Genomic DNA, 19,401 nt, shown 5'->3' on the forward strand with positions numbered 1-19,401 from the left:
TAATTGCAATATGTCCGGAAAGGCTAAGATTGTTAAGTTGAAATTTTCTGGACATATTGATTGTGATGAACTAAATCAAAAGACACCATTTGAATCCGGGTTGTCAAAATAGCGTATCTACAATGTCTCAGGAACAGTAAAAGGTTCTAAGCTGAAACTTTCAGGGAATGCTGAGGATGATTTCAGTGGCATAATTTTGTCAAAATCCTGGGGGAGGGGGTGGGGCAAAATGGGAGCCAATTTTCCCAAATGAAGCGAAAATGACAGTAAAAACTATAAAATAAGCCATTTGGTACCATAAAGGCACTATAAAAGTAGTGCAAAGATACTTTATAGTACTGTAAAGGTAAATATTTACTAAAAAAACTTATCTGTTTCTGTTGATGCTGGAATTATGCAGGTTTATGTTAGTTTTGACGAGATTTTGGAAGAAACTAAATTTCAGCTGGGAGAGGGGGGCAAACTGGGGTCTTGAGGGGGAGGACCGATTTCTTGGAGGGGCAGTTGCCCCTCCTTCCCCATAGCAAATTACACCCACTGGATGATTTTGAACTTCGTCCAAAGACTCCGTATGAATCCTGTTTGTCATGAGGGTGTATCTGCAATATGTCAGGAGCGGCTAATGGTTATTTTGTTGAAACCTTAAAGGAATAGTAATGAGGGTGCTGAACTAAGTAAAAAAATACTATGTGCTTCTAGTCTGTCAAAATGGTGCGTGCAATATCCGAGTAGTGGCACGGGTGTTACGTCATAATTTTCTGGGGATGTTGAGGGGAATATTGAAATAAATTGGAAGACCTTCCTTGCATCCAAGTTGTCAAAAGGGCGCATGTAAAATATTTCAAGAACGGCTAGGGTATCAAGTTTGAACTTTCAATGATATTTTAGAGGGATGTTGAACTCATTCGAAAGACACTATTTGTATCCAGGTTGTCATAACGACATCTTTTCCGCAACACACCTAGAAGACATCCCCCCCCCCAAAATGTGTCATTTACACTTTACTGAGAACAAGATATATTTTAAACATCATTTTTGTAATTTATAACACTGAAGAAAAAATATTATTGTTAAATAAAATTTTGAATCTTGGTCGCTGAGCTTTCCAGGAATTAAAATAATGATACTGTATATTAATTATTCATTTCGTTCTCATTAGTATTTCCAGTCACCTTGATAATTATAGTGGTCTTATTCTTTGTCGATATTTTGAGAAATTAAGACACTGTAAGAATTACACAGTTTTTAATAAAACACAAATTACACAAAAGACTTTAGAAGGTTTACGGTTAGAGGAAGAGTAGCAAAACTCCAGCCATGACATAACAAAGAAATAATCTAGGAACAACAAACGGGTTTACGACAAGTAAGAAGAAAAACTAACTTTTCACACGATAAAGCAAATAATCGCTCTGAATGATAGTTGGAGTAGTTAGTGGCTTGATACATACTAATATAAACACAGGAGTCCACTCTCACGGCTAAGAAATGATCATTTGGTTCGAACAAGCTAGAACGGAGAGCCGATTTAACGAAAGTAACAAGTCCACCGGAGGGTCTGCCTCTGTTATTTAGCTTTCAAGCAAACACGGAGTACGACGTCGTGCCATCAAGTGTAAGTATGTTGATACCATGTTTAGTAACAAAATGTTCCTGGAGGAAATCACATTATAACTGGAGCTGAGGCATGCAACACAGGAAGTTTATTTGTAAATGACCCGTTTATATAATATATTATTTTATTTATAAAATGGATAAAATAACACAATAAATAATATATTTCTATTTATAAAATATTAATTTATATATAAGCGACCCGCTTATATAATTATTTTCTTGGCGATGCTTTGGTAGGTTACGAAAGTGGAACAATGTTTCCCTTCAAAATACTGATAAAAAATGGATAATTTGTTTTCAAATGTTATTACTTCTTCTAACATCCAAAATATTAAGTTTCTTTTTTTTTGTATTTTACGATTAAGCTGGTTTAGATGAGACGTAACGTCTACCATGAAATAAAAGTTTTGAATTCAATGATTGTCGGTTAGTTTTGGATAGTAAACACCATTTTCAAAGAAAAATACTTTAATTTCCGGAATAAGGGACGCTAAACGTTTTAAAACGTTCTTTCTTGATAACCAATGGACCTTGTTACGAACCAGAAGATGAGCGTACTCGCTCTCCATTTCAAATAAAAATTCTTTGAGTTCATGATGATCAAAGAGCTTTAGCTAAAATGGAGCTAGTAACGGTAATCGGTAATTCAATAACTTTATAAGTTTCTTCCGAAATGTTTGCGCACAAAGTGCTTTTGGTAAATGACACAATGGTAAACAAGTCTCCACATCTGACCTTTGAAAAGGGTTGCCACCAGAAAAAAAATAGTAACGTATGAAAGATCTTAAGCCGAACTGGCCAGCCATGACAAAAACAAACAAAGAGAAAAATCTAAAAAAAAAACAAACAAACGAGACTGTGGCCAGTGGAGAGATCCATTACTGATCTTACTGATTTTACTGATCTTACTAATAAATTGCGAAATTTCACGCTGGAGGATAGTTCAATTCTTTGCAGTTTTGATGTTGTGTCCATATGTTCAAATTTCGATTTGAAAAGGTGTGAAGGTATTTTAAAAAGTAAATTAGAAAAACACTTTTATTTAATACAGGATTTGACATTAGACAGTTTGGATATTGAAGTCTTTATGAGACTAAATATTCTTGTAAATGAATTTTCATTTTATTTTGGTTTTCGAGGGGAGTTTTATAGACAAATTTTTGGGTTACCTATGGGGGCTTCTCATTCTCCTTTATTGACAAATCTATTCATAGATGCCATTGAAACCTCCGCTATAAACAGTTTTAGAATTTCCCCTTGCTTCTGGGGCAGGTTCATGGATTATGTGATGTGCGTTGGAAACAAGAATTGGGCTCATTAGACATCTTTTTTAATATTTTAAATAGTTTCGATAATGATATTAAATTTATAGTTGAATATTAAGAAACTATTAAATAACCTTTCGTTGATATTTTATTTTTTTAAATAGATCTCCGTTAACTTTTTTCGATTTAAAGAAAACAAACGTAAAATGATAAGTACTAAAATTTTACTTCTTAAAACCCTATGTCGGTGAAACGGGGGGTTGTAATTTCACTAGTGGATAGAGCCTTTAGAATTTGTTCCCAGGAATTTTTGGATTCGGGATTATTATACTTGAGGGATATTTTGTTTTTTAATAGTTATCCAATTAAGTTCATTGATAAAATAATTGAAAATAGACGGGTTAAATATGATAGTAGGGTTATTGGGGTTTCTCAGTCTTTAGATTAAGTTGTATCAAAAAGCTTCATTTCATTACCATACGTTCCTGGTTTGGGTGAAAAAATTTCACGGGTTTTACGTAAATTCGGAATTGATATATGTTTCAAGACCTTTTGGGCAATGGGTAGTTTTTTTTAGTTCTGGTAAGGAGTTAACTTTGGGAGTTCTAGAAAGGTGAGTGCATAAAATTCCGTGTTCTTGTGGGAAGTTACATATTGGTAGGACTCACCAACAATTTGTTGAAAGGTTTATTGAACACCGAAACTCAATAGAAAAAACTCTACAATTGAGCAAGCCTCCAGAAACTTTCGTTTCAGCTTTAGCAGAGCATATTTGGCTTCAAACAGATCATTTTGTAAAATTTGATGAAGCCTTGGCTATTTCTAACGATAAGAGTTACACCCAATGGGCGAGGGAAGCCATAGAAATTAAAAAACATATGTTTGCTAACCTTTCCATAAATAGGGACACAGGTAATTTAAATATTGACTCAATTTATGATAACCTTCTAAAGAGTGAATCAACAGTCAATAAGGGAGTTAAGATTTTAAATAATCACCAGGGGACTATTTTACCTGCTAGACCAAAACGATTTGCTTCAGTAATAGCTAACAAAAGGATTATTTCGCAACAGAATAATTAAAGTAATTTACAGTTTTTTTATTTTTCCTCAGTTACTCTGGTGTCATCACTGAAGTAACTCTATATTAGCATCTTTTCCCTACGTGGATCAGTTTGTGTCAATTGTACATTTTTTTTTTTTTTTTTTTGGTGGTGGTTTTATTGGTTTTTAGTTTTATCTTGTTTTTTTTTTATCTTTTTCTTCTTGTGTGTATTTAGTGCTGAAGACGCCTTGTTTTTATACAGGCGAAATATCCGCGTTTTTTTGTTTTTGTTGTTTTCTTTTCTTTCCACTGGCCACAGTCTCGTTTGTTTTTTGTTTTTTTTTAGATTTTTCTCTTTGTTGGTTTTTGAAATAGTAACGTCCAAACCTGGGTCCTATCGAGAAGTTTCTTCGGGGGGGGGGGGGGGGAGAGAGTTACAGAAGATTTTTTTCGGGGGGGGGGGGGGCTACAAAAAACAATTAAAAAACGCATCAAAATTTTTTTTTTATATTTATTTTTGTTACGTTTTTTTATGAGTCCGACAAACGTTGGGGGAGAGGGCTCAAACCCCTTTACCCCCCCCCCCTAGATACGGCATTGGTCCATACCCTTAAAAACGTAACTTTTGATAAGAAAGTCTCTTTTCAAGGCAGGGTGCCTGTTTTGCTATTAAGACATGCGATATCTGACATGCATAAGATCAGGAACAGTTTTTGGATTGAGTCTATTGCGGAGTGGGGTCCTTATTAAACTTAACTCAGAAAATTTATGCCCTGCTCCAACAATGGAATAGGGTCGACACGTCAATGTCAGCGGAAAACTCGGCAAAAATTGTAAGGAAGGATTGTCAGCTCCATCTTGTAAATTGGCAACACACTTCTAAAAATTAACTACAGACTAATTAACATCTAAATCTTCATCACTTAGTATAAAATGAAGACGTCTCCACTCGGTGTTTAATGCCTCACGATCGACATAAGGGAAGCATTCTTTGAACGTCTTAAACATAGGAACAATTGACTTTACTTGACCTGTCTTTGCAACGCTTAGAGAAGGACTTTTGACTATATCCGATGAAGGGTCTTTGGGTTGATTCGCAACTGTATCTCGGCCTAGAGCTTGATATAAAATGCTAAACAGCTTTTATTACCTCTTGCACTTGGTGCTCCTCGACCGCACCCTTTTCGATGCTTTCAATCTCGTATAGTTGAAATGCTGCACCAAAATGCATATATTGTATGCTCCTGAGGTTTCGAAGATGGACAGGTTTTTCCAGGCCTCAGCTGACTTTCGGTAATGAAATTAGATCCTGTTACTTGAAGAAGGGATGAAACACTAGATTGGATTGACCTAGATTGGAAACACTAGATTTTAGATTGACCAAACCCACTCATGTCCTTTCCTTCTAAGAATGGTATCTAAAAATTATTTAAGATACCACCTTTTTAATAAACTTTCTAATACTATATATATTCACAATTATATTATTATCACTCAGACAAAGTTGAATTTCATCGGAGTCAAGATAGCAGAAACTCGTATTAGCAAGATAGAACTTCATCAAGAGATTCAACACAACAATGAAATGCATTTCTATAGTTATAAGTGAGACCTCAGAGGGGGAGGGGTTACAAGGTCAAAAAGTGACCATGATACTTGGAAATGGACTAGCATATAATCAGAAATTCTGGCTTAATTAATCTTCCCCCTTCCTCAATACTTTGGTTTAGCTTTAGTTATAACCGAAAATAGGCTCATTTTGACAGTTTCAATCATTTTGTCAGTATCGGCTGTCCACAATCCCATATAAAAAAGGAAGTTTTGTTTATAGCCTGAGATTATGTTCAACCATTTGGAAGGGGGTGGGATTGTTACTCAAAAAACAATACATTTATCATCTTATAATTACATATTTAAAAATAAATTGTAAAGAAAATAACTTCTATTTTTATTTATCAATGTTTTTATTATACATTTTCTTCCTGACTTCAGCTTGCTCCTTCTCTATAGAATTTCAGTATGAATGTAGACTGAACATGATTTAATTTGTTGTTGTAGCTGTAGTTGTTGACTATTGACAAGATAGAGCAAAATCTGTTCGCAAAAGGCCCATTATTGCGAATGGTAATCTCACGAAAGAAAATATTATCCTAACTTACCATACGAGTAAGCGAGACGGGTACTCATGTCAGTTCAATTACATGTCAATTACACTGACTCATATCAGTGTAATTAAACTGGAAAGGACGAAAATTTTTGATGGGAAAAAAGAATTACTCAGAAAATGTGCGACTTATTCATTATTCAAAAGCGTAACATAACTGTAACATAAATTCAAAAAAGCAACAAAGATGTAACCTTTTTAGGACCGTAACGTGAAAAGTAATTTTTACTTAAAACATTCCAGAAATGGTACGAACATAACCTCGGTGGCAACCCTGCTTTTGAGTGGTAATAATCCTAAAAGTTCCTCTTTAGGTCCCGAATAATATATAAATCTTACAAAAATTTAAACTTGCACTGGATTATTTATATCAAAAGACTCGTCAATTGCTATTCCTAGAGCCAAAACAATTTCAGATCTTTGATATGCTGGATGGTTATATTCGAACAAATTTTAATTGTTGTATCTTAAAAGGTTTTGGCAGACAATGGTAACTCTTTAATTTTTTCTAGAATATCTGCTTTTTTCTTAAAGTCCTGAAATAGCTCTTAAGATGCATTTATAAAACTATTTTTTTTTATGCATTCGCCATCTGTGCACGGTTTCCCTCTCTCAGCAATCTTTTGACTAACAACAAAACTTCCCATATTAATATTGTTGGAAGATTGCATCCAGCTATTAAACGAAAAAGTTGACGAATCTTGACCCTTCTGAAGTTCCTCAACTGTTTTCTTCCTTGCATCACCGGTAGGAAATTTAGTGCTAAATAACGCGTGCTTTCTTGTAAAATGACTTTAAATTTGACTTCTTGTTATGCGCGAATTTCTCCTTGCAAGTATGACATGTCGGAAGTATATTCAAGATTTGAACAAACGCAAAATTCTCGGTCCACTCAAAATTTAATCCGCAGTTGTTTTCTTCCGTTTTTCTTTGCTTTTTTTGGTAGTCATGTTAATTGGGGTGCCTATAAAGATATTTCAAATATATTTTTTTTCTAAAGCCACCAATACAAAATTATCATTTTTATTAAATTCATTGAAATAAAAATTAAAAAATCTTTTAAGAAACACACTTTTAACAATATATGTAACTGCACAAAAAAGAAAAAATAGCTTTTTCCGTCATCAGAATAACGAAACTTTTAATATGACCAAGCATGAAATTCCAACATTTGGACAAATAAAAATTATCGAAAAATCAATTACAAGTTGTGTAATGAAACCACAAACATACATAGCAGGTATAATAAAATTGTATGAAAATACCCGTAAGATGTTCAACTAGATTGAAAAGTAAATGTTTGAGGTACCTTTGTATCACACTGGAGTACGTCAGAAAAATACGAGCAATTTCAGACGGTAGCTTCTACATGGTTTGCATTTATGTTTACGAAAACTGATAAAATTAAGCTCGGTGTTCGTTACGTATTTTTACATCAATATAAAATTTTAATTACCTATCTATCTTTTAACTTAAACCAAAAATTATACATGTTCTCAATTTATAGAAGAATTTTAATTAATCTAAATAAAGTGTAATTTTTTCCTTAGGATTTTTTTTAGCAGAATATTATTGCGCCTTCCGTCGATATTTGTTGGCTCCTTTGGCTATCAGAATAACAAAACTTTTAATATGACCAAGCATGAAATTCCAACATTTGGACAAATAAAAATTATCGAAAAATCAATTACAAGTTGTGTAATGAAACCACAAACATACATAGCAGGTATAATAAAATTGTATGAAAATACCCATAAGATGTTCAACTAGATTGAAAAGTAAATGTTTGAGGTACCTTTGTATCACACTGGAGTACGTCGGAAAAATACGAGCAATTTCAGACGGTAGCTTCTACATGGTTTGCATTTATGTTTACGAAAACTGATAAAATTAAGCTCGGTGTTCGTTACGTATTTTTACATCAGTATAAAATTTTAATTACCTATCTATCTTTTAACTTAAACCAAAAATTATACATGTTCTCAATTTATAGAAGAATTTTAATTAATCTAAATAAAGTGTAATTTTTTCCTTAGGATTTTTTTTAGCAGAATATTATTGCGCCTTCCGTCGATATTTGTTGGCTCCTTTGGCTTAAGCAGCCAAAAAGCCACATGTGGCTCTGGAGCCGTACTTTGCCGACTACTGGTCTAGACGGGTCATCAGTCCTCTAGGCATTATGAAACTACTTAAAACACCCTTTGTAAATTGACTACACCCTTTGTATACTTGGTATTTAATACCGAACCATGTTCTTTTTGTAATTTTGCATGCGTCATAGATAAAATTCCGTTAATTCGACTTCATTGAGTTCATTTTATTGCGTTGAAAACTATAAGCTTACTGATGTTTATTTTGTCGTATTTCTCTTTTTATGCTATAAATGGAGATAACCTAATAGAAAATAAAATCTCTTAAAATTTACAGGTATTTCTCTAGTTTCAATTGAAAAATTAAATTTTAATGAGACACCATAAATATTTTTGCAGTTTACATAATAGCTTTAAAGATTCGGAAATGAGAAATAAGATAAAATTTAATTTATTTAAAAAATATATTAAGATACTTATAAGTTCAATTCAAAACTATGTTCCACATGACGTCATATCAATACCGATGTATATAAATATGACGCGACTCGTATGAATTTTTTTCCAAAATTAAGGTTGTTAACGAATTTTTTCAAACTTCTGACCTATATAGATCGTTTTTTACGCCAGACTATCCTAGAAAACCAATGTGTCCGAAAAAAATATCGGGTAATTTTCAAGGAAAAATAAATAAATACATGCACACACTGTTATTGCTCGTTTAGAAAGATAGTATATACATACTATCTATTTAAAAGATTAACAATTTATTTATCTATTTTTTTTAAATGAATCTGCATTTTTTTGGGAAAATTGGTATCCTGAGAGTTTTTGGCCTAAAAAAAACAATGTGTATAGGTCAGAAGTTTGAAAAAATTCTATTAGAGCCTTAATTTTGGAAAAAAAGATTTATGAGAGTGACGTCATATTTATGAAGCCGGTCATGGCTACGTGACTGGTTTGTCTATATTGATTTTCATTGTCAATTATCTTGTAACCGGAGACAAAGTGAGCCTCTTCTTGATGTCATGGCGTCACCATAGGTTCGGTACAACCACCATGGGAAAAATACAAGTTCTTCCTTAAAGTTGTGTCCTTTTAGATGGTTTTAGTAGACAGAAATGTCAATATAACAGTTAAGAAAAAAACCATATACCAGTTAAGAAAATCGAGGGCTCCCCAGGAAATATATAGAACGTTGAAGGTCCCAATGACTTGTAGTCAATAGTTGCGTAGTTTGTGTCATCTGTGTTGGTTTGCACTGGGTTTTACGCCACATTTCAGGATTGCTTGTAATTCTCACTGCCGCTTATCTTTTAACCGCATGTTTCCTTGTTCTCGCTGTGGTATATATTTTAGCCTTATATTTCTTTGTTCTTCACGTTTGTTTTGAGTAGTTTTAATTTTTGTTGCCGTTTATCTTCGAACCATATCTTTTTTGTTCTTCAGATTTGTTTTTGACTGGTTGTAATTGTTGCTGACGAAAGTTTGTTCTTTGAAATATTTGTTCTTCCTTTTCTTTTATTAGCACTTTAGACAATTTTTCAACACCCTTTACCTTGGATGCTCGGATTGGTTGGTCTGTCAAGTTTGATGGTCTAGGTTGTTCATTTGTTCTCTAGGCATTGTGAAACTACTTAAACGCCTTTTTTAAATAGAGTAATCACACTTAGTCTTAGATACTGAGTCATGTTCCTTTTTTAACGTTTCATGTGTCATAGATGTAATCTCGGTAGTTCTATTTCATTAATTTCATTTTGTTGCGTCAAAAACTATAAACTTAATGGTGTTTTTTTCTGTCGTATCTCTCTTTTTATGCTATAGTCCTGAAGTATCGTTAGTCCGATTACATACTTAATTTAAATAATAATTTGTCAATACACGGGATTAAATAGACCAAGAGTAAAACTGAGAAAAAACGAAAACAAAAAGATGGAACGAAAATTTGAATGGAAAAAAAGAAACCATAAAACTAGCTAAAATAGTAAGGCTGACGATTAGCAAGACACCAATGGTGAAAAGTGACAAGAAAGGAGAACTTTATAGTTCTTGATTTTCCATTTTTTACTATTTAATACCGAGCCAAAAAGAAGAGCCATAGTTATGGCAGAATAGAACAGGATTGCCTCTATTTTTTACTTTGTTTTACTATTTCTCTATTATTTTAGTTTATGGTCGCAGCAGCTGCTGTATAACCAAATAAAGAGCGTATTTCTATAATAACGACAAGTTTAAAATGCAAGGAGAGGAGAAGGAAAATTTTAAAAAAAATGCCAGATAGAAACAAAATTTGCATGGGAAAAAAAGAAACCATAGAACTAGCTAAAAATAGTAAGGCTGACGATTAGCAAGACACCAATGGTGAAAAGTGACAAGAAAAGAGAACCTTATATTTTTTTATTTTCCCTTTTTTACTATTTAATACTGAGCCAAAAAAAAGACGCATAGTTATGGCAGAATTGAACAGGATTGCCTCTATTCTTTATTTTACTTTGTTTTACTATTTCTCTATTAATTTAGATCGTGGTTGCAGCAGCTGCTATACAACCAAGTAAAGAGTATATTTCTATAGTAACGATAAGTTTAAAAATGCATTTAGAAAGAAATACCTAGTGAGAAAATTCCATTCTTAATGTGATTCAGAATGAAAACTATTATATAATATTATCTTAATAGTGGACTTTTTTGACAAAACAAATTTTGAAAAGTTTGAGAAGGAGCTTGAAACTGAAAATAATAGTGAATCTAACTGAAAAGTGAACCTAGAATTATGTGATTTCAAACGATGTCATATTTACTAAAACATTTCTTTACCAGCTTTTTGTCAGTCGTCATATTTTTGCTTAAGTTGCGTTGTTCCATAACTCAGCAAAAATAAGGAGTGTTCCAATTCCTATGCCCTGTGAAAATATCTAAAATATGCATTAGCATTATTCTCGTTTAGCTCTTTAGTTTCAAATCACGGGGTGGCAAATCAGCAATTTCTGTTGAATTAAGAAATTTAGTCGTGAATTCGATTCCCCACTCCTACTTATCCTTTACAGACACTAAAATAAGACGTTTCTTATTTAACAAATTTTTCAAGAGGATTTCAATCTCTTGAAAATTTAAAGTTCTAGTGTCCTTGATAAGATTTATCGAAACTTCAAATGGGAATAAAGCATTGCTTTGCAGTAAGTGCACATTGCCCCATGTTTGTAGAATTCTCTAAAACTAGGGCTTTGCTGAAAACACAAAACCGACACAACAGAACAGTTTCAATAGTAGAAATTATTTTAAGGAGCTTGCGGATCTAAAGAACCTAAGCAAGCTCAGTTTTTAGTAAAGCGCTAGTTGTACTGAATCCTGCAAACAAAGGAAAACGTCACAAGTCAGTTTATATGAAACAATTTTGCAGCTATATTTTACGTAAACTGCAAAGTAATAATTTCTGTTCATTTTAAGTTTCAACTTCCCTCTTTACTTTCCTTAAAAAAATTTCAAAGTCTTATATTTATTTTTATAGTTTTTAGGCTTTAAGAATATACACAATAAACCTTACAGAAAAATATTTATCTAATTTAGCCGAAGAAATTAGGGAAGCCAAAATAGTTTTTTGTTATAATAGGGCATTAAACAAACATTCAAGTTAGCAACTTTTAAACTGTCAGTATATAATAAAACCAGAAGGTTGTCATATAAAGAGTTAAAGGGGTATATGATCCTCCAGGTTGGGGAGAAAAGGTGGGTTGGGAATGGCTATTTGGTTTCACAGTTTTTTATTCCAGTCGAGCTGTTAGGTTTGCAGAAGGTAGTAGGCTACGCAGCACCTAAGGGACACCAAATATCAAATGAAGTAAAAAAAAATCCCGGCAATCTTATTTAGAGCACAAGACAATCCTCAAGGGCATCCTAATCCCCTCCTATTGTTCTTACTGGACCTTGATGTCGGTATCTACTCAATTGACTTTCATTTATAATATTTTCCATGACTAGCAGTATATCAGCGTTATTTCTGACACTAAAATTTCGTCTGCTTTGATTTGATTACGTTTCTTTCTAATCAACAGCATTTAATATCTGTTTTTGCAGCATCGAAAAGGCTGAATATGAAAGTATGGAAAAAATGGCATGCGAAGAAAACAGCTCTGTCCGTGCACACGTATCTACAACGGATACGCCTGGTGACAGTTCTGATTCCATGATTGCCAACACTTCACTTTCAGCACTAAATTCACCGACTCATTTAGCAAGGAATTTTGCCTGTTTAAAAATTTATCCTCAGAGATACCCAGTTGAAACACTGCATTTGTCTTGCTCGAGACCTATGTCAAGGAGCAGCCATTCAGTTAACAAAGAAGACAAGAAACTAACAAAACCAAGGTACTATTTACTTGATCAGCTGTTTAAAAATGGCCAAATACTGGGCATAATTCGTTAGCCAAAATCAAACACATTTATCATATGCAAATTACATTACAGGGGATTGTCTTTTGATTTTAGACAGATGATATTGCCCTCTCCAGAAACGTTTGTTCTTCTAGAAAAAACCCATCTGGGTGTTTGACCATAATTGTTAGTGAGCCTTTTCTGTGCATTTTTTCACTAGTTCTTTCATGCAAATTTTAAATAAGTTACTTCAAACATTTAAAATTAACAATACCATACACTTAAGTGTTAAATGAAAATTAACTGATAATGCAGTCTCCAGTTATTATTGTTCCTTTAAAAACTTCTGAAAAAAGCAATATGGGCGTATGCTTACAGTAAGGGGTGGTCGTATACTTAAAATAGAGGGCATAAAAACACGTAAATTTTGGTCGAAGGGATGCAATTAATGATTTTCAAACTAGAGGCGGGCAATTCCGTTTTTTCAATTTTTTTTATAAAAATACTTAAAAAAAAATTTTTTTTTCAATGAAAATACCTACAAAAGGCATTTCGAAAACATATACTGACGACCCAGCAAACTTACAATAGTCATTTTCTGTACAATTCTTATTTCACTTCATTATTTTGTTAGGAATTTCTGTTGTTTTCTTTTCAATGCTTATGACCTATACTCTTTGCGAAGATCTATCTCATACATTTTAAATTACCTATAACATATATATTTAGCTATTTAATAGGAATTTTCATTAATGACTCTATAATTCTAAGAATACAATCGCTCACCTCTTCCTGAAGAGTTTTTTTTCTTGTGCAACCGTTTTTGTTTGTTTTTTTTTCGGCCGGAAAAAACATTCAAATAGGTACAGTGTTCACTCTGGCACTGACAACCGGACGGAAAAATGCCTAAGAGAGATTGCACCCCTTAAAATAATAAATATTAGATTTTAGTTATAGATAGATAGATAGATAGAGAACGTGTATTTCAAGCCAAAATGTGACCATGTACACAAATAAAATACAATATTAACAAATTACAGCACTCGACAGAATAATAATAAAAAAATAAAATAAAAACTACTCTCTTCTTTTTGCAAAAAACTCATCAAGATATCTTCCCACTAGACAAATAAAGTGTGACGACGTACTTTTCAAGGCACCAGGAAGCAGCACTCCATCATTCCCAAATAAATTTTCCCTTACCCCCAAAAGACCTCGACAACGACTCAGACAATGCTCCAAATTCTCCTACTCTTCCTGGAAAAGAGGTCAAGCAAACAAGCCGTCCGGGGTACTTTTCCTCCTCTCAACAACTTTCAATTTCGAACGAATCGCATGGCAAATAGATCGTAGCTGTATCCAATATTCAACGTATCTAGACGGTAAATTTAACTTAAAGTAAAATTCCTGACCATATATTATATTAACCTCTTTATAATACCTTAAAGTTTCTGAATCCTTAATCTCCTCACCCCATTTCTGTATCGTCTGGTCCTCCAGCACCCGCTTGATTTCCTTGTCCAACTGTAATTGTTGACTAGTTGGTCCAAAGCCCTCATTCCAAGCGAAAGAAAAACCTGTCTTATCCAATACCTCCTTGACTTTAAAAGGCCAAGATCTTTTCCTATGTATCTGAAGTAACTCATCATATCCAGCCTTCAGTAACCTATCACTGGGTAACTGTACAACCCTTAGGCAAAATTTTATCATTTGGACTGTCCTGTAACTTTTAAGAGTCCAAGGTCTCCATTAAGAAACTGGGTATGGGTCATTTTATGCAACCCGTACAATCTCTTAAAATAACCTAGCTGAACGCTTTCTAACTGGGCAGTCTTCTCATGTCCCCAGATCTCTGTCCCGTAATGGAGAATCGGCATAATCTTAGATAAAAGAAAAACCCTCTTATGCAAAGACAAATTCTTTATTCCACTAATTTTATTCCTGAAAAGTGAAAATGTTGCAGCTCTTCCCCTATTTAACACTTCTTTAATTTGAGAACTCCATCCACCATTACTTTGGAAAATATAACCAAGATACTTTATTTTTTCAACTACTTCCATTTGTTGCCCTCCAAATAGAAATATATTATCTATTTTTTCATTCCTTTTACTGAAAAAAACCACTTTAGTTTTCATAACGTTAAGCTGTAACTTTTTCATTTGTAAATATTCCTCAATTAAATCAAGTAATATCTGAAGCTCCCTTGCTGACTTCGTCACCAATGCAGTGTCATCCTCAAATAATAACACCCAAAAATTAATTTTTCCAAGACACACCTTTGGAGCCCATTTTTTTTCCAGAAACTCCATCATATCATTAAAAAACAAACCGAACAGTTTCAGGGACATGGCGCTGCCCTGTTTCACTCCTTTATTAAGGTCAAATAACCTGGAAAATCCCGAACCTACAACCCTGACCATAGGCTTAGTCCCAGAATACATACCAACAAATAAACGAATAAAACTTAAAGTTAGACCTACATCTCTTAAACACTTTACAAGGAGAGCTCTATCTACATTGTCGAATGCCTTCTCAAGTCTAGAAACGTAATATACAACTTCTTTTTGTCTAATTAATACTTTTCTATCAGTGCACTTAACACAATTGCTCTCTCTGACGTACTATACCATTTCCTGAAACCCCCCTGCTCCTCTTTAATTACCCCATAACCTTCCAACCATTCATTCAACCGATTGCCCGTGCAGGCGCTAATGCTATCAACCTATAGCTACCATGGTCACTAGGACTAACTTTCTTAAATAGAGGTACCATAATCGATACTTTCCATAGGGAAGGCCATACACCACTACTTATAATTCTATTAAAAATATTCACTAAAACTAGCAAAAAAACACCAAGAAACCTCTTTAATAAAACTGCTGGTATACCATCTATTCCTGGCCCTGATCCTCCCTTCATCTTCTTAACTACTTTCCTAACTTCTTCTGAGGTTACCTCCTTCACTAACTCATAATCTTTTTCTTTCATTAGAAACTGGGGAGCAACACTTGATTCGTCACTATCAAGGCCACTAGAATCTTCATCTATACTCTCAAGAAAACTAGGCCAAGTATCAGCTTCAGGGATTTTTAATTGGCCTTTTCCTTGTATATTCTCCTGCCTTATTCCTGACCAAAATTGCTTTGTATCCCCTACCATATAAGCCTTCTCTATCTCTTTCTGTTCCACTCTAATTTTCTCCCGTTTTTTCCTCCGTATTAGCCTATTATATTCCCTTCTTCTCTCCTTAAACCGTAAAAACAAACTCTGCCTTTCTTCCTCTACACAGCAAGCATTTAACAAATCTAATAACTCCTCCAACTCCTTTTTAAAGGAACAACATTCATCATCAAAAAAACTGTTTTTCCTTTTTATATTTGGTTTCTCTGACACACGAGCACACTCATAAATTACAAAACCCAAATCTTCCAAAGTTTCATCTATATCTCATGTTTCTTCGTGCAGATTCTCAACTTTCTCAATTATTTCAGGCCTCAAAAACTCCTCTTTCATCAACTCCAGCTCCTCATTACTCCATTCACTCTTTAAAAACTTCCCTGAAAAACAAAGATCCTTTGTAACCCTACTAGTAGGACTATCACCTTTTTTATTCCTTGGAACTCCTCTTCCAAGGCAAAGCTTAATCTCAACTGGTAAGTGGTCAGATCCTACGACCCTAAGAACCTCAACATCAACTTTCAGGGCCACGAGCTCAATACCAACCAAAACATAATCAATCACACTAGAGTTTGTCCCCTACAGACAGGTAAACTCACCTTCCTCCCCATCCTTCCCAAATCTTCCATTTCCAATCACTAATGCATTATGTGAACACAGTTCCAGAAGCCTTTTACCCCAATAATAAACCCTTCTTTCAATATCTTTGCTCCTTCTAGATGTCTTATAAATATCAGGTATCAGGTCCGGCGTATCAACAAATGAAACTTGATTAATCTCCTTACATATTCCCGTATAAGTATTAAAGTCACCCACCACCAAAAACTAATCCTTATCAAAACGTGATCGCAATTGCCTAAGCTCCTCCTCTAATAAATCCCATGTCACTTCTACTACATACGAACTATTCTGGGGGGCAATATACACGACACCTAAAATCAAACTTTTACCACTAACAAGATGAATCTAAACCCATATAATATTCTCCGATACACTAGAAATTCGAGAATGTTTACGGAAACGACCTTGCTTAATTAACAACAAAATACCTCCATAATATCTCATATTCTTTGCTGGTTTACGCGCAACATTTTCTACCCAGTATCCTTCAAAATAAGGCACTGTATCGTCACTATGCCACGACTCCATAAGAACAATAATATCAACACCACCTAGGTCCTTCAGTACTTGTTCAACATTATTTCTCACACCCTGGACATTCCATGTGATTACTCGCATAGGGTGAACATGGCCACACTGTCCCTATTCACTTTGAACAAGCTGGCCATGTGTCGGCAGGACAAAGGGCATTTCTGGCTCATCCGGTAAGTATGAAAGTCTATAATAATCTTTTGATGACGCAGCTCTGGTGCTCCTCGACAGACCTCTGTAGTTAGATCTTCCGCCACCAGATCTAGAGTCCTTTCTTGCAACATAACGGGCATCAGTACGATTTTGATCATCCGGGCTTATGACCTACCAGGCTTTTCGCTTTTCAGTATTTTTCGCAACTATTGGAGAATTCCGGACAGGACGTGGAGCACCCATCGAGAAATGCAGTTTACGATCATGTATATTAAATTCGATCACCGTCTCGATATCACTCTCGGCTTGACTATCACTCTCAGAGCTTTCAGACACCACTCTGCCAGCGACGGAAATGTCCATTTTTTCGCTAGCCGCTTCTTTAGCTAGTTCGACTTCTCTTGTTTCTGCTGACCCTTTTCGAGGAGGGCCCTGTTTATTCACTTCACTGGAGCTGGTGGTTCTTCCTTAACACATTCTGAAGGAAAGTCATAAACAAACACTCTGCCGTCGATGTATAACTTTTCTCCCCTAAGCCTAGCTTGGTGGTGTTTCAACGAAGCGCACTCTAAGACCGGTTTAAGGTTTTTATGGGCTACCCTTTTCCTGGCGCTATAATCAGGGGCAACCGACAGCCCATTCCTCTTCAAAAGGGGATTAGACTTAAGAATTATCCCGTGAAACTCAACAGAGTTCATCTTTAGTAAAACTGATCCCGCACGCATTCTGAACACGTCTTTGACGTCACAACGGTTCAGATTTAATTCTGGTATACACTTATTAAGAACCATAATTATTTCTTCCTTCAGCGTATATATAGCAGGATTAATAAGTTCGAAGTTATATAAGACAACGTTACATCTTCTCAGTTCTTCATCAAATACGTCAGCCCGCATGGTAGCTGCTCGTAAATTCTTCCGAAGCATCTCAATCTCTCCTTTCATCTCTTCACAAGCTTTGGCATTGTCAGATAGTTTTTGGTTCAAAGACGAAAACTGGCTTTCAACTGATGTAACCTTCACTAAAACTTCCGGCAAAGTCTTTTCAGTAGCCTCAATTAGTCGTTATATCAGATCTAGCTTGAAATCAATTTCCTGTAAAAACTGAGCACTGGCTGTACCCTCAGTCATAGCCTCAGTTAAAGGTATAGTCGCTCCGTTTGAGTTATTCATTTTTCAAAAATTTCAGTCCTCCCACACACTGCTTACGTATTCCTGCTTCAGTAATCCAAATCACGATCAATAATCATGTATAAATAATAGTCCAGAGTCATTATCACAAGAGTCTAAATTCTATTTCGTATTTCACTTGCAAGCAACGCTGAATGAAAACTGATTTTCATTCAGTGAAATGATTCATACTTATTTACGAAATGTCACATTAAATACCAATTGCTTAGTTAAGTATCTGGTTTCAGGGTTATCCGTATGAAAAAATATATAAATAAAAATCCTCTATTACAGATTTAAATTTCTAGACATATACACACTGCTTACGTATTCCTGCTTCAGTAATCCAACCCACGATCAATAATCATATATAAATTACAGTCTAGAGTCATTATCACTAGAGTCTAAATTCTATTTCGAATTTCAACTTGCAAGCAACGCTGCCCGAGGCAATGTTCATCAGACGAGCGCTGAATGAAAACTGAATGAAAACTATATATCAAATGTCTTTATTTATATTATTTATGTGCGTGACGTAGCACAAAGGCTAGAAAAGTTAAATTTTAGATGAAAAATAGCTTGAGCACTTATACTGCAACCATTAACCATTACCCAAAGAACCTTGTTCCCTGTGCCACCGTGTTTTATTCAGGCGGAAAAACATTCAAGTTGGCATAGTGTTTGCTCTGACAACGATAAAGAAAGAACGCTTAAGAGAGATTGCACCCCTGAAACTAACAGATATTGGAATATTAGTAATTTCCCGTTATTGTCTTTGTTTGTACTATTCACGTAGGCGAGTTTAATTGGTGAGAATGACGTTGCATAAAGACTAGAAGAAATTACATTTTAGCTAAAAATAGGTTGAATACGTCCTGGCCTACAAAGTTTGTGGCCGATTGCGGTTTTACACGCCATCTATACTTTTCGTCGTTTCTTGTATCTTGTGATAAGTGCCTTTGGATAACACTAGTCATTCGTAATATCATATTATGTTGTAGCTCAATCCAGTACGGAAGATGGACTGCGGCAGCTGCTGCAAGAAGGCTTTGTAAGAGCAGTCCGGAATTGAGCGATTTTTTCCTAAATCGATCATTTTATAACATTCCATCCTTGAATACGAGTCAAAGCACAATAAAGGAAAAAAGGTAAGGTCTTCATTTCTGGGTTCCTACAAATAATTTTGTGATCGCCAAGCTCTT

At 34.6% G+C, this 19,401-nt stretch overlaps 1 protein-coding gene and 1 long non-coding RNA gene across 3 annotated transcripts in view; one reads left to right on the forward strand and one right to left on the reverse strand.

Moving 5' to 3' along the window:
* Window positions 1-19,401, forward strand: part of LOC148950207 (uncharacterized) — a 91,512-nt gene that overhangs the window by 5,474 nt on the left and 66,637 nt on the right. For both annotated transcript variants that reach the window (XM_089092231.1, XM_089092232.1), the window contains exons 2-3: window positions 12,252-12,542; window positions 19,201-19,347. In XM_089092231.1, the coding sequence (XP_088948357.1) occupies window positions 12,277-12,542; window positions 19,201-19,347 (413 nt within the window). In that variant the 5' untranslated portion in view covers window positions 12,252-12,276. The remainder of the gene's footprint in view (window positions 1-12,251; window positions 12,543-19,200; window positions 19,348-19,401) is intronic.
* LOC148950208 (uncharacterized) overlaps window positions 1-19,401 on the reverse strand; it is an 82,648-nt gene that overhangs the window by 5,441 nt on the left and 57,806 nt on the right. Inside the window, exon 2 of the long non-coding RNA XR_016141994.1 lies at window positions 5,077-5,276. This is a non-coding gene — a long non-coding RNA (uncharacterized LOC148950208). The remainder of the gene's footprint in view (window positions 1-5,076; window positions 5,277-19,401) is intronic.

The sequence above is a fragment of the Artemia sp. Qi Xiang Cuo genome, chromosome 7 (genome assembly GCF_049724085.1).
Source record: "Artemia sp. Qi Xiang Cuo chromosome 7, ASM4972408v1, whole genome shotgun sequence".
In the NCBI taxonomy this organism is placed as follows: domain Eukaryota; kingdom Metazoa; phylum Arthropoda; class Branchiopoda; order Anostraca; family Artemiidae; genus Artemia; species Artemia sp. Qi Xiang Cuo.